Below are 15,303 nucleotides of genomic sequence, written 5' to 3' on the forward strand. Positions count from 1 at the left end.
TAGTGGGAATAATAATGAAAAAAAAAACTACAGATTGAACGCTGCTCCAACCAAGACTGTTAAAGAGCCTTGAATCTGTATATAAAAAAACGAATACATCGGTTGAAAAAAATAATAAAAAAAATAAAAGACAAAAAACAAAAACAAATGTTTTTCTTAAAAAAAAAACTCCTCTCCCATTAACAGTATGTTTGCAGGTCAGGTACACAGATATTAACAACAAAAGGGAGAAAAAAAAAATACAAAATAATAAAAAATGATTAAAAAGCTACGACGTGTGAAGTTGCGAGTTCAACTCTCTGCGATGCCACCGATGGTGCAAAACTTTACCAGGAACTTCTGCAGTATGGATCCCTTCTTCTCCGTGGTTATCACCGAACTAAAAAGGACTATTAACGTGGATGTGTTTAGGCTGAGTATGAGCTGCTACTACATTACGCTGAGATATGAACAAACTCCGCCCCTCTTGGATCCTCCTCGTAGTGTGCTCAACGTTGCTGATCAGTCCGTGTGTGAGCCGCGATGACTACACAACAACACTAGAGAGCAGTAGAGAGCCCCGCCTGATATATGACAGCATTAGACCTAAGAACACCTGTCTGCCCAGCAAGGACTATCACCTACCACAGCTTCCTGACATTGAGCATCTGAACGAGTCCAAGTTGGCTGTTGCTGCATTTGAAATCGCCAAGCAAGTCCATACATTTCTTCACCGATACCACAAGTATCTTCACCTGTACCACCAACAGCCCCGCAATAAACAGGAGGACTGGAGGAAGATGATGGGACTTCTGCATGACCGATATCAGTCTCTCAAACGTTGCGCGCAAGGAGATGGCAAGCACCTTCTGAAATTGCAAATTGCAGATTACTTCAACTGGCTGGGGAACCTGGTGAAGAGAAGGAAGTACAGATGTGTCATTCGAGATGAAATCTCCACTTGTCTTTTAAAGTTGGTTGATCTCAACTCTCGCATGAGAGCCATTAAAACCTAACCGCAGCTCTTCTGTGTTCAGTGCCTGCGGCTAAACAACTCCGTATGAGGAGAGCACCATAAGAACATCACCTGCCCTGCTGCAAAACCCTCCAACTACTTTTACTTACTGGACTGAAATAATTTACCACAGAAAGGGAGAGGGAGAGATCCATCCAAATCTCCATTCAAGGCATGAGAATCTATCATCCCAACACCGGTGCCTCGAAAGCCAGCTTGAAAGACACGCTCCCTGCTAAAGATAAACTTCACGGGGACGTGGCCAGCATGTGACCAAGGCAAGACGTGCTTCTGTAGTGCTTTGTGCAAATCTGGGTTTTTATCCTCCTAATAATAAGGAAAAAAAAAAAAAAAGATAAAGTTTGCATTCAATTGACATTTTGAATATAAATAAATAAAGACATTTAAAGAAAGAACATATTGTACTCCTTTTATTTTTGCACCAGTGCTACACAAAATTAATTCATGCTTTATACACTATAGAGACCCATGCAGCCAGAAAGGAATGTGCTGTTGATTGCTTAAAGGGGCCACCAGACAGTTCTACATTTTTTTACAGTGGGTAAGGAAGCCCATTCATTAATCTTTTTTTTTTCGTTCAACCACTGGATTCAATGAAAAAAAAAAAAATCCAATTCCCCATCTACACCCCCCCCGATGTGAATCCTTCCGACTTCTGTACAACCAGCCTGTCCATGACTGGCTAAATTTCGATCTATGTATGGTCGGCTTAAAGGGGTTGTAAACCCTCATGTTTTTTCACCTTAATGCATTCTATGCATTAAGGTGAAAAAACTTCTGTCACTAACTGGCCCTCCAGCCCCCCCACTTTACTTACCGGAGCTCCGTAATTCCCACGCCGGAGACGTGCTCTTCCCCTCTACCCATTGTCTCGGCTCTTGATTGGATAGATTAATAGCAGCGCAGCCATTGGCTCCCGCTGGTGTCAATCAAATCCAAAGACATGGGCGCCAAGGGGCGGGGCCGAGTCGGGCATTCTGTCTCTATGTACGCAAATGCTGGACTCGGAAGCATGCCTGCAAGTAACCCCCCCGGAGAGCGCTTTTCCTAGGGGTATTGAAGAAATGGATTCTGGACAGCCGCATTCCGATAAAAGGCTTTATTGTAATGAATGGTCAACGTTCATGTGACAACAGAAGCAGGACAAACAGCTGATGCGTTTCACAACATCATTGTTGCTTAGTCAAAGCTACGACTAAGCAACAATGATGTTGTGAAACGTGTCAGCTGTTTGTCCTGCTTCTGTTCTCACATGAACGTTGACTATTCATTACAATAAAGGCTTTTATCGGAGTGCGGCTGTCCAGAATCCATTTCTTCAATATTCCTCGTGCTGAGCCTGCACCTGGCTTCCACTTTGAGGAGGGCGTTTTCTTCAGTACACCACCTGGAGCGGTTCACCCTTTTGTTTGCTTCTCCTAGGGGGGTTATGCGATGCGGGGAGGAGCTACCAGCACCGCCGGGGGACCCCAGAAGTCGAGGATCGGGGCCACTCTGTGCAAAATGAACTGCACAGTGGAGGTAAGTATGACATGTTTATTATTTAAAAAAAAAAACAATAAACAAAGCTTTACAATCACTTTAAGCACTAAAACAATTTAACATTTTTAGTTTCTTCATGTGCTCCTTTTGAGGGAGATTTCCCCTCATTTCCTATCCTTGGAAGTGGAGCCAACAGGCATAGGACATGAAAGGAAATCTGCCCAAAGATGACACAGACAGGAGCACTCAGGAGGGTGGGCTGTCTAGTAAAATCATACAAATCCCATAACCCATAAAGAAATTGGAAAAATATGTTGTTTGATCACTGCAAACTACATTTAAATGTAATTTTACCAAACGCTCAATTAAGATCCAATCAGATCAGACTTTTACATTTCATAGGTGTACAATCCAAAGGGGGTTGTACATCTTTACACGGGGCATCCCAATGGTAGATATGGGGGAAGGGGAGTACCAAGCGGTTGGCGAGATCGGCGCCCACCAGGGGCGCAGGCCGAGGGGGGTCGCCAATTGCCAGTGTTCTTCACTTCAGCACAGGCACGGCAGCGGTGGGCTGGCGGCGCCGAGCAATGCTGCTTGCTGCCGGGCTAGTGGGCTGGCCCAGTGGCGTACTAAGTGGGGGCGGGCCATCCTGGGTGCCACCTGTCGGAACACCTGGGACCCGGCTGCAAGGATTCCCATCTCTTGTGGCCACGCCGTGGCTCTGATAAGTCTCGGCTGTCTCACACAGCCGAGCAGAGTGAAGCGGCCTCCCCCTCCTCCGTTATGTCTACACGTGCTGACTGTGCATGTCCCGCGCTGATCATCTGAGCCGAGGTACATTATGGGTCTGAAGGGGTGGTCTGCAGTGTAGGGGGGGTCTTTATTGTAGGAGGGGGTCTGTACTGTACGAGGGGGGTCTGCGCTGTAGGGGGGGTCTTTACTGTAAGGGGGGTCTGTATTGTGCCACCTCCCAGGTCAAAGATGAGGACGTTGTATTCACCTCGGCTTCCTTTATCCAAGCCATAAGCAATGGCAGCAGCTGTGGGCTCATTAACGTTTCTCAGCACATTTAAACCAGTGATGACTCCGGCATCTTTAGTGGCTTGACGCTGGGAGTCATTAAAATAGGCTGGCACGGCGATCACAGCATTTCTCACAGGATGACCCAGGTATGCCTCAGCTGTTTCCTTCATCTTCAACAAGATCATAGAGGAAATTTCCTCAGGTGAAAAGGTCTTCTCTTCTCCTTTGTATTCCACTTTCACTTTGGGCTTCCCACAGTCACTCACCACCTGGAATGGCCAGTGCTTCATGTCAGACTGCACCAACAGGGTCATCAAACTTCCTGCCAATCAGTCTCTTGGCATCAAAGACGGTGTTCTGCGGGTTCATGGCCACCTGGTTCTTGGCAGCATCTCCGATCAGTCTCTCTGTGTCGGTGAAGGCCACATAGCTCGGAGTTGTGCGGTTGCCCTGGTCATTGACGATGATCTCCACCTTACCATGCTGGAAGACGCCAACGCAGGAATAGGTCGTGCCTAGATCAATGCCAATTGCAACGTCTTTGGGAGCCATCTTCTTGCTGGTGGATGTGTAGATCTCTATAGAATGTCTTCTCTGGGGTCAGTAGATGAAGCCGGTTCTCCTCTGCTGTGTCAGAAGATACGTCTCCTCTGTGCTGTATCAGGAACGGAGTTGTATTCTCCTCTATGAGCAGAGCTCTGTCTTCTCTCTGGGAGTTTAACTACAGTATCTGCCTCTCTCTGTGCAGCTCAGCACTATTTATACTCGCTGGGTCAGCTGTGTGATTCAGGAATATTCAGGGACTCCTTAGGCTCTCGCCAATTAGAGTTGGGTTTGGTGACCTCAAAATGCCGGGTGGCATCATGAAGGTTCCAGAATGCCGGGTGGTATCACGAAGGTTCCAGAATGCCAGGTGGTATCATGAAGGTTCCAGAATGCCGGGTGGTATCACAAAGGTTCCAGAATGCCGGGTGGTATCATGAAGGTTCCAGAATGCCAGGTGGTATCATGAAGGTTCCAGAATGCCGGGTGGTATCATGAAGGTTCCAGAATGCCAGGTGGTATCATGAAGGTTCCAGAATGCTGGGTGGTATCATGAAGGTTCCAGAATGCCAGTTGGTATCATGAAGGTTCCAGAATGCCGGGTGGTATCGCGAAGGTTCCAGAATGCCGGTGTTACATGGAAGAGCACCGCTGTGTCTTTCTATATAACTGTGCAAATAATAAAATTATTATGGACAGAACTCAGCATGGAAGAACACTGTGTCCCCTCCCAGCAGTGTGCATGTGTATGCATGGATGGAATGAATTACAAATCAATGTTATTGATACAAAGTAACACATGCACCCCCCCCCACCCCCTATATCTGTATATTACACCATTTCCTATACGGTACTTTTCTGGTGTATATGGGTGTTTAACCATTTCAGGACTGGAAGGTGACTGGATATGATAAGCCCAATCACTGGGATCACTACAAGCGGGAAATTACAAACCCTTTAATGACTTTAATTGTGTGAATTCTTCCTTCCTGTCGAATACGGAGTCCCAATATTAACCCTTCCACTACTAAAGCGTCTCCCACTTCCCTAACAGCACACAGTGCTGCCTGCAAACAACTTGTTTGGATCCTCCTGCACCCCAAAGTGGGAATCATAACACCTTGTAGATTTTATTTATTTATTTCAGGTACTTATATAGCGCCGTCAGTTTACGCAGCGCTTTACATATACATTGTACATTCACATCAGCCGCTGCCCTCAAGGAGCTTACAACCTAAGGTCCCTAACTCACATTCATACATACTAGGGACACTTTAGACAGGATCCGATTAATCTACCAGCATGTCTTTAGAGTGCGGGAGGAAAATAGAGTACCCGGAGGAAACCCACACAGGCACAGGGAGAACATGCAAACTCCATGCAGATGGTGTTGTGGTCGGGATTCGAATCAGCAAACTTTTTTTTGCTGCTAGGTGAAAGTGCTAACCACTAGACCACTGTCCACTGTACTGCCCTATGCTGACTTTCATGTCCAGGATTAGTGCTTTAAAAGTGACTGCTGCCCTGACAAATTATGTGTCATCATCTAGACATCCCTGCATACCACAGTGCTACCTACAACCCCCCAATCCCATCATGTCATTACAGTTTAGCCAGACATCCCACATCCAATAAGAATCCTTTCCCATAGAAGAAACCAAATCCAAATTGAAGACTAAAAAACATCCAAACTGAAGGCCAAAAACTTGTTTTATACATGTACAACTGATGGACATTATAGACATTACCGCTGGGTGCCTGGGAGCCTGCACTTAGTTTGGGAGAGCAGGAGGCACTTATAAAATGCTATACTGGGCTGTCTTGTAGAAAGGCTCTTACCAGGGCTTATAGATATCTGCATACAGGGCTGTAAAGATATATGAGAAGGAGGGATTGTAGGCAGCATTGCATGTATTTTTTGAATGTTTGGGGGTGGCACATAGTTTGGAAGGGTTGTAGGAACTTTAAATCTGGCCTCACAATTAGTAACCACTATGGGAAATTGACTCCCTTAGTGGGGGAAAGCAGCTGGAATGTTGGTGGGTTTGCAAACGGTACTTTGCAGCCCATTGGGAGCCATTGCAGCTGGCTCTTAGGAAGGGTAGAAGAAACTGTCTTTATAAAATGGTTAAAAACACAGACATTGGGAGGAAGCCAATAGTGAGGAAAGGGGTAATATATCTGGGTGCCTGAATGCTGCCACCAGGGTGGACAAGGATAATACGAACATCCAGCAATGAGCTGCTGCTAGCCGTGAAAGGGTCAAACATATACAGACATTGGAAGCCATCAGTCATTATAGGGTTAATAGTTCCCAGCCATCAGGAAACATCTCCATATAAATAGGTAAGTCCTATCCAGCCAACACAGACCCACAGGAAATGAAAGGGTTAATCACATCCAGCCATTAGGGAGCGGTTAGTCATGAAAGGGTTAATAAAATCCACCTGGAAGGACATCAGACATAAAAGGGTTAATGGTTTTCAGCCTCTAGGGAGTTGATAGTCATGGAAGGGTTAATCTTATCCAGCCACTGAGGAGACATTTGTCATAAATTGGTGGACCCGTGTTCAGCCACTAAGGAGATGCTGATTATAAAGGGTTAATCATATGCAGCCACCATAGAGCTGTTAGTCAGGTTAATCTTGTCTAGCCACCAGATAACCACAAGTCATGAAAAGGTTAACTGTATTATGTTTAATAGAGCTGCTGGTCATGTGAGTGTTAATGTTATCTGGCCACCAGGGAGCAATTAGCCAAGAAATGGTTAATTGTATTCAGCCACTAGGCAGCAGTTATAAATGGAAAGGGTTAATCCCAACCACCGGGGACCTGCAAGTCATGAAAGGGTTAACTCAGCTCAGACAGCAGAGATCTGCCCCCAACATTCCTGTACATTCAGAAATCATCTAAAGTTGATGACGTTTGTCTCAGGTCAGTGCTGATTGGCTAATGCTTCCAGGAAGTGTCTGGAAGGTTCCAGCTGCTTCCTAAGGACTGTGCGTGATTGGTCAGGAACTTTCTCACAGCTCAGCCAGCGAGTATAAATAGAGCTGAGCTGCACAGAGAGAGGCAGATAGTAAAACTCCCAGAGAGAAGACAGAGCTCAGCTCATAGAGGAGATCACAACTCCGTTCCTGATACAGCACAGAGGAGACGTATCTTCTGACACAGCAGAGGAGAACCAACTTCATCTACTGACCCCCGAGAAGACATTCTATAGAGATCTACACATCCACCAGCAAGAAGATGGCTCTCAAAAACGTTGCAATTGGCATTGATCTAGGCACAACCTATTCCTGCGTTGGCGTCTTTCAGCATGGCAAGGTGGAGATCATCGCCAATGACCAGGGCAACCGCACCACCCCGAGCTATGTGGCCTTCACCGACACAGAGAGACTGATCGGAGATGCTGCCAAGAACCAGGTGGCCATGAACCCGCAGAACACGGTCTTTGATGCCAAGAGACTGATTGGCAGGAAGTTTGATGACCCCGTGGTGCAGTCTGACATGAAGCACTGGCCATTCCAGGTGGTGAGTGACTGTGGGAAGCCCAAAGTAAAGGTGGAATACAAAGGAGAAGAGAAGACCTTTGCACCTGAGGAAATTTCTTCCATGGTCTTGTTGAAGATGAAGGAAACAGCTGAGGCGTACCTGGGTCATCCTGTGAGAAATGCTGTGGTCACTGTGCCAGCCTATTTCAATGACTCCCAGCGCCAAGCCACTAAAGATGCCGGGGTCATCGCTGGTTTAAATGTACTGAGAATCATTAATGAGCCCACAGCTGCTGCCATTGCTTATGGCTTGGATAAAGGAAGCCGAGGTGAACGCAACATCCTGATTTTTGACCTGGGAGGTGGCACATTTGACATCTCCATCCTCACAATTGATGATGGGGTCTTTGAGGTGAAGGCTACAGCAGGTGACACACATCTGGGTGGAGAAGACTTTGACAACCGGATGGTGAACCACTTTGTGGAGGAATTCAAGCGCAAGCACAAGAAAGACATCAGCCAGAATAAGAGAGCTCTGAGGAGGCTCAGAACAGCCTGTGAGAGAGCCAAGCGCACCCTGTCCTCCAGCACTCAGGCCAGCATTGAGATTGACTCTCTGTATGAGGGCATTGACTTCTACACTTCCATCACCAGGGCTCGTTTTGAGGAACTCTGTTCAGACCTCTTCAGGGGAACCCTTGACCCTGTTGAAAAGGCCCTGAGAGATGCCAAGTTGGATAAGTCTCAGATTCATGACATTGTTCTGGTCGGAGGCTCTACACGTATTCCCAAGGTGCAGAAACTCCTTCAAGACTTCTTCAATGGGAAGGAGCTAAACAAGAGCATTAACCCTGATGAAGCTGTCGCCTATGGAGCTGCTGTACAAGCTGCCATCCTGACAGGTGATAAGTCTGAGAAGGTCCAAGATCTGCTCCTGCTGGATGTGGCCCCGCTCTCTCTTGGTCTAGAAACAGCAGGAGGAGTTATGACTGTACTCATCAAACGTAACACCACCATCCCCACCAAACAGACACAGATCTTCAGCACCTACTCCGACAACCAGCCAGGTGTACTCATCCAGGTCTTTGAGGGTGAGAGAGCAATGACAAAGGACAACAACCTCCTGGGCAAGTTTGAACTGAGTGGCATTCCTCCAGCTCCACGCGGAGTACCACAAATTGAAGTCACCTTTGACATTGATGCCAACGGAATCCTCAATGTGTCTGCTGTGGACAAAAGCTCAGGAAAGCAGAACAAAATCACCATCACCAATGACAAGGGCAGGCTGAGCAAAGAGGAAATAGAGAACATGGTGCAGGAGGCAGAAAGGTACAAGGCGGATGATGATGTCCAGAGGGAGAGGGTTGCTGCTAAGAACTCTCTGGAGGCCTATGTCTTCAATCTGAAGAGCACAGTGGAGAATGACAATATCAAGGACAAAATGAGTGCATCAGATAAGAAGGTCATTATGGATAAGTGTAATGAGGTCCTGTCATGGCTGGACAAGAACCAGCTGGGTGAGAAAGAGGAGTATGTCCACCAGCAGAAGGAGCTGGAGCGGGTATGTAACCCTATCATCTCCAGATTGTACCAAGGGGCAGCAGGAGGAGGGATGCCAGGAGCCAGCTGCAGTACTCAGGCTAGACAGGGCTGCAACCCCGGACCTACCATTGAAGAAGTGGATTAAAGACTGCACAGTGTTAACTACAGAGGGACTTGTATGTGAATTTTCAGAATGGTCATCATTGCAAAGTTAGGGTAAGGACAGTATAACATTAAAAATATAAGGACTTGCATGTGATCATATTGGACTGAGCAGCACTGAAGAAAAGGACTAAATACAGTACTTTAAAAAGACATAAACAGTGAATAATGAGGGAGAGTGTACAGTGTTTTTTGCAGGTCATCAAACACGTCAAGAAAACTACATTTTACTATTTTAGGAAAAAGTTTTTTCTACTTTTGATGTTTGTTGTACATATGGCAATTGATATTTTTTCTAATAAATAATTTTCTTTTTTAATTTATTTGTTTTTTTGTTTTAATGTTAAATCTAAATATATTTTACAATGTCTTCAGTATAATATTAGTTATTATCTTCATAGGAGATAAAAAAAAAAACTTCTTCCATTTTTTTTATTATGCCGCGTACACACGAGCGGACTTTACGGCAGACTTTGCCCGGCGGACTTTTCGACGTACTTTACGACGGACTTTCTGAATGAACGGACTTGCCTACACACAATCCACCAAAGTCCGTCGAATTCGTACGTGATGACGTACGACCGGACTAAAACAAGGAAGTTCATAGCCAGTAGCCAATAGCTGCCCTAGCGTGGCTTTTTGTCCGTCGAACTAGCATACAGACGCCGGACTTTTCGACCGGACTCGATTTCAACGGATTAATTTAAAACATGTTTCAAATCTAAGTCCGTCCAACTTTTGAGAAAACAAAGTCCGCTGGAGCCCACACACGATCGAATTGTCCGACCAAATCTCGTCCGCCGGGCAAAGTCTGCCGTAAAGTCCGCTCGTGTGTACGCGGCATTATTCATGGAAATTGCATTAGAATCCTAATAGCATGGGGCATTATAAGAACGGCCAACTGAATTAAGAACACATTTTGTACTATTAGGCTATGCAAGGAGTAGGTCTTTCTGTGCAGATAGTTTGCGGCATCTGTGCTAAACATCATCTACATCTTTACTGATTCTGGCTGTTTTATGTCCTGATAAGACCAGATTGATGGGTACAGAGAAAGGCGTCCACACTAAAATGAAAATCCTGTTCACAAAATAACAAGCTCTAGCCAACATGTCTCAAGGTGTCTGTGCAGAAATATGCATTTCACACAATTCACAGCAAAGTTCTGTGAAAGTTTTGTTATCCTTTTTGCCTACCATTGTTTATTTTTTGTTCAACCAGGGGGTAACTAAAACCTTCAGGGCCCCAGTTCAAGAAACCATGAAGGGCTCCCGCTGACTCTCGGCCGGGGCCCTTCCCTCCGAGCCCGGTGGTGGAACGCCAGGCGCCAGGGCCCGGTTGCAAGTGCGACCTTTATGACCCTGGTAGTTCCACCACTGGTGTCAGTAGTTTTTTTTATTTTTGTTATTTTTTATTTTATTTATTTATTTTTTTTTTTGCAATCTTATTTTTTTTTTTACAATTTTTTTATCGCCCAGTTGGAGGGCTTTGGTCAGATATCAGGGGTCTAAACATACCTCTGATGTTTCACCTTTGAGACAGAGAAAGGAGGTTGAGGACACAGCCCTCAATCTCCAGCCTCAGCTGTAAAAAATGATTCACAATCTGAAACATAATAAACACATGTTTCTATGTTTCAGTTATGAATGGACAGAGTCAGAGATCGGTACCGATTACTAACTAATTATTCAGAGAAGGAGGGGGCCAGTAAAATGATCATTTACTGTCTCCCTCCCTGCTCTCCATCCTGACAGCATCCCCCGCCACAGCCGGCGGCATATGGGAGGGGGAAACCTGGCAGAGCTGTGGGGGATGGGGGGGGGGGTGGCCGGGAGAGAGGACATAGGCCTGGGGGGCATTAACAAACTAGATAGGAGAAGCGACAGGGGTGGCAGCATATAGAGGAACTGAGGCCCTCCCTCCTGTAGCTGCTAACTGCCTGCAGGAGGGAGAGGAGCAGACGCGGATATTTAACGTCTGAAGCTCTGGTTGCTCTATATGTCACCGCCCCTCCTATCCATACAGGCCCCCTGGAGCATGGGGGGGGGGGTAATTGTGACCCCTGTAGGTATGCCCCTGGGTTGAACAAAAAAAAATGACCCAATTCCCCCATCCACACACTCATGGTGGATGGAGGAATCTCTCCCTCGGTGTTATTGTGTTCTGATGGCAGAGTCTCCCACTGTCAGAATACATCGATCAGTATTGCAGGCTAGAGCCGGCAGCACCGACTGTTCAGAAAAACCTGACAGGCTGGTTGTTCAGAGGTTGATTGGTAGATGGACTTCTGTACAACCAGTCTACTCACACATGGATCAAATTCAGCCGGTCCCTACTGAACCGGCCAAATTTTGATCCATCCATGGCCACCTTTAGTAGACTTGGGGAGGTGGAGTTAGATGAGCTCAGTGGGCGGAGGAAAAAGGGCGACAAAGCTGTCATAAAATTGGTTTTGAAAGTTTCCTTAAAGCGGAACTTCAGTCATTTTTTTCATCTTTCCATCTATCAAATCTTCAGCCCTTGTTGTTGTTTTACCTTTGGATAGTAATTTTTTTTTTCTTCCAGTAAATACCTTATACAGCCCACTTCCTCTTTCTTTTCTGGTAAAAAGCCTAGGCTTATGACATCATGCACAGCTCTGTCTCTCACTCTCGTGTGAGTTTGCCAGGAAGGGAGGGGAGGGGGATGAGTCATAAAAGGCCAATGAGAGCTGCAGAGCTGGAGGCGTGTGTCTGTGTGTCTGTATAAATCCAGGAAGTGAACAGCCAGCAGCTTCAGCTGCCCACAGTTAAAATGGTTGCAGCCAGACTCAGTGGAGGGAGATTTCTGCAGCATATTTGGCAAGTACAGAATCACAGTATATATAAAATAATATACAAAGTGGTTGGAGGGAAGCTTCAGAATGGCAACAATGTTTTTATTATAAGTTATGTGAGCAGATTGCAGTTCTTCTTTAGGCTCGATTCACACAGGGGCAACACGACTTCAGCGCGACTTTGTACCGCGGCTTCAGCGCGACTTCAGCGCGACTTCAGCGCGACTTCAGCAAATTACAAGGTGACTTGAAGTCGCCTCCATGACAGGCGACTTCGGCTGTGGCCAATCACAGGGCAATCAGCTCTCTGGGAGGGAGGGGGGGAGGGAGGGGTTTTCCCTGCAAAGTCGCTTGACTTTACAGAGAGATCCGACTTGGAGGCGATTTCCATTGATTTATATGGTACAGGTCGCCTACCAAGTCGGATCAAAGTAGTACAGAGAGTACGCTCTGAAGTCGGAGCGACTTCAGTAGTGTCTATAAAGACGCTAGCGTTCACTCCCATTGAATCTATTTCTGGGGCGACTTGGGGCGACTTGAGGGCGTACAAGTCGGATCCCAAGTCGCCCCAGTGTGCACCGACCCTTAAGTTAGCCATACATGGTTAGATTTACGTTTAGATGTTTGCACACAATTCTGAAAAACCGTTGAGTCCACTAATATCATTTAAGACTAGAGAGGAACGGGTCATTCCCCACACTGCAGATCACGATAATGACCCGGTCTTCAGGTGATTTGAGTACAAAAAGATAAAAAACATAGTTTGGGTTAGAGATGAGCTCAGTGGACTCCCAAGTTCAAATCTGTTCAAAACCCCTAAAATTTTTCCCCGACCGGCAACTTCAATGGATTCATACATTATATATTCATCAGATTATGGAGTTGAAGCGGATATACTATATATATATATATATATATATACATTATTTATTAGAGTCTACTTATAAATCCAGTTTTGCATACACTTTACAGAAACCTTTGTTTATATTGTTCTTTCATACATTATATATACCATATACACTCACCGGCCACTTTATTAGGTACACCTCGCTAGTCCTGGGTTGGACCCCCTTTCACCTTCTTTCTTGGTGGCATAGATACAACAAGGTGTTGGAAACATTCCATAGTGACATGATAGCATCACGCAGTTGCTGCAGATTTGTTGGCTGCACATCTATGATGGGAATCTCCCTTTCCAAAGGTGTTCTATTGTATGAGATGTGGTGAGTGTGGAGGACATTGGAGTACAGGGACCTCATTGTCCAGTGGTGAGATGATTGGAGCTTTGTGACATGGTGTATTATCCTGCTGGAAGGAGCCATCAGAAGATGGGGACACTGTAGTCATAAAGGGATGGACATGGTCAGCAACAATACTCAGGTAGGCCGTGGGGTTTAAACAATCAATTATCACTAATGGGCCCAAAGTGTGGCAAGAAAATATCCCCCACACCATTACACCACCACCACCAGCCTGAACCAGTAATACAAGGCAGGATGGATCCATGATTTCATGTTGTTTATGCCAAATTCTGATCCTACCATCTGAATGTCGAAGCTGAAATCGAGACTCATCAGACCAGGCAACGTTTTTCCAATCTTCTATTGTCCAATTTTGGTGATCCTGTGAGAATTGTAGCCTTAGTTTCCTGTTCTTAACGGACAGGAGTGGCACCCGGTGTGGTCTTCTACTGCCCATCTGCTTCAATGTTCGATGTGTTATACGTTTAGAGATGGTATTCTGCATACCTTGGATGTAACTAGTGGTTACTTGAGTTACTGTTGCCTTTTTATCATCTGCAACTAGTCTGACCATTCTCCTCTGACCTCTGACATCAACAAGGTATTTTCCTCCACACAACTGCCGCTCACTGGATATTTTCTCTTTTTCGGACCATTCTCTGTAAACCCGAGAGATGGTTGTGTGTGAAAATCCCAGTAGATCAGCAGTTTTTGAAATACTCAGATCAGCCTGTCTGGAACCAACAACCATGCCACGTTAAAAAGCCACTTAAATCTCTTTTCCTTGCATGTCCCCCTCAGATCTACAGCGACTGCACCTCCAAGTGCACTTGCAGTGCAAAGTGGATTTGCATTCAGTAAATAAACCCCACGTCTAGATGTCTAAATGCATTGAGTTGCTGCCTTGTGATTGGCTGATTAGCAATTTGTGTTACCAAGCACTTGAACAGGTGTACTTAATAAAGTGGCCAGTGAATATACACTATATTACCAAAAGTATTGGGACGCCTGCCTTTACACGCACATGAACTTTAATGGCATCCCAGTCTTAGCCCGTAGCGTTCAATATTGATTTGGTCCACCCTTTATAACAGCTTCAACTCTTCTGGGAAGGTTAGCCTCAAGGTTTAGGTTGCATCCATGTCTTTATGGATCTTGCTTTGTGCACTGGTGGGCAGTCATGTTGGAACAGGAAGGGGCCATCCCCAAACTGTTCCCACAAAGTTGGGAGCATGAAATCATCCAAAATGTCTTGGTATGCTGACACCTTAAGACTGTAAATGGCATTTTGAAAGGAAATGAAGATATTTAAAAAATAACAAATTGTACTTTTTTTTTACATAGGTGCTACAGAAAATGAATGAATTCAAATGTAAAAAAGTTTTCATACAAATGTTATGCATAGAATATGGAGAACCCAGAGCTTTGTATAAAACCTGCGTTCAGATCAATATTGGCAGCTTCACCAGTTGAGGCCAAATACAAACCTAACAAATAGATCAAAAAAGAAAAAAACAGGTGCACTTATCCTTTTAAATTAAATATGGTGTCTGTCCATTTAAGAACTCATATAACCAACAAAGTATAACTCATATACATAACATCTCATCATATAACTGTGCAAAAAGTGCTAAAGAAAAATACATACAAAAAAAAATGTTCAAAATAGCAACTTATCAATTCATATAATTGTGCAAAAAATAAGAATCCAATCCACAGTGCAGATCTCCAGTAATGAAGATCAGAATATGACTGTGATGGGAAGTGCTTTCTGTGCATAAAACAATTTACCAATTCATATATCATCATACAACTTAGACCACCTTTGCAAATAATAATAAAAGTCCAGAGAAAAAGCACAGCAATAAAGATGCACTATCTGCTAATTTATATTTACCAACTGCTTCATTTAAATACAGTTAGATCAGACCTCACACTTCATAGGTGTAGAATCTAAAGGCGATTGTACTGTATATCCTTACA

The 15,303-nt window shown here is 45.0% G+C and overlaps 1 protein-coding gene and 1 pseudogene across 1 annotated transcript; one reads left to right on the forward strand and one right to left on the reverse strand.

Moving 5' to 3' along the window:
* Positions 1 to 1,096: 1,096 nt before the first annotated feature.
* Positions 1,097 to 4,075, reverse strand: LOC141126516 (heat shock 70 kDa protein-like; annotated as a pseudogene).
* A 3,023-nt stretch (positions 4,076 to 7,098) lies between these two features.
* On the forward strand, positions 7,099 to 9,575 carry LOC141126796 (heat shock 70 kDa protein-like). Its single transcript, XM_073612783.1, has one exon. The coding sequence runs from the start codon at positions 7,316 to 7,318 to the stop codon at positions 9,245 to 9,247; it is 1,932 nt and encodes a 643-aa protein (XP_073468884.1). The 5' UTR covers positions 7,099 to 7,315; the 3' UTR covers positions 9,248 to 9,575.
* Positions 9,576 to 15,303: the final 5,728 nt, after the last annotated feature.

The sequence above is a fragment of the Aquarana catesbeiana genome, linkage group LG02, assembly GCF_042186555.1.
Source record: "Aquarana catesbeiana isolate 2022-GZ linkage group LG02, ASM4218655v1, whole genome shotgun sequence".
In the NCBI taxonomy this organism is placed as follows: domain Eukaryota; kingdom Metazoa; phylum Chordata; class Amphibia; order Anura; family Ranidae; genus Aquarana; species Aquarana catesbeiana.

Bases quoted from the DNA above. Each gene is read 5' to 3' on its own strand.
- LOC141126796 (XM_073612783.1), top strand. From the start codon at position 7,316: ATGGCTCTCAAAAACGTTGCAATTGGCATTGATCTAGGCACAACCTAT.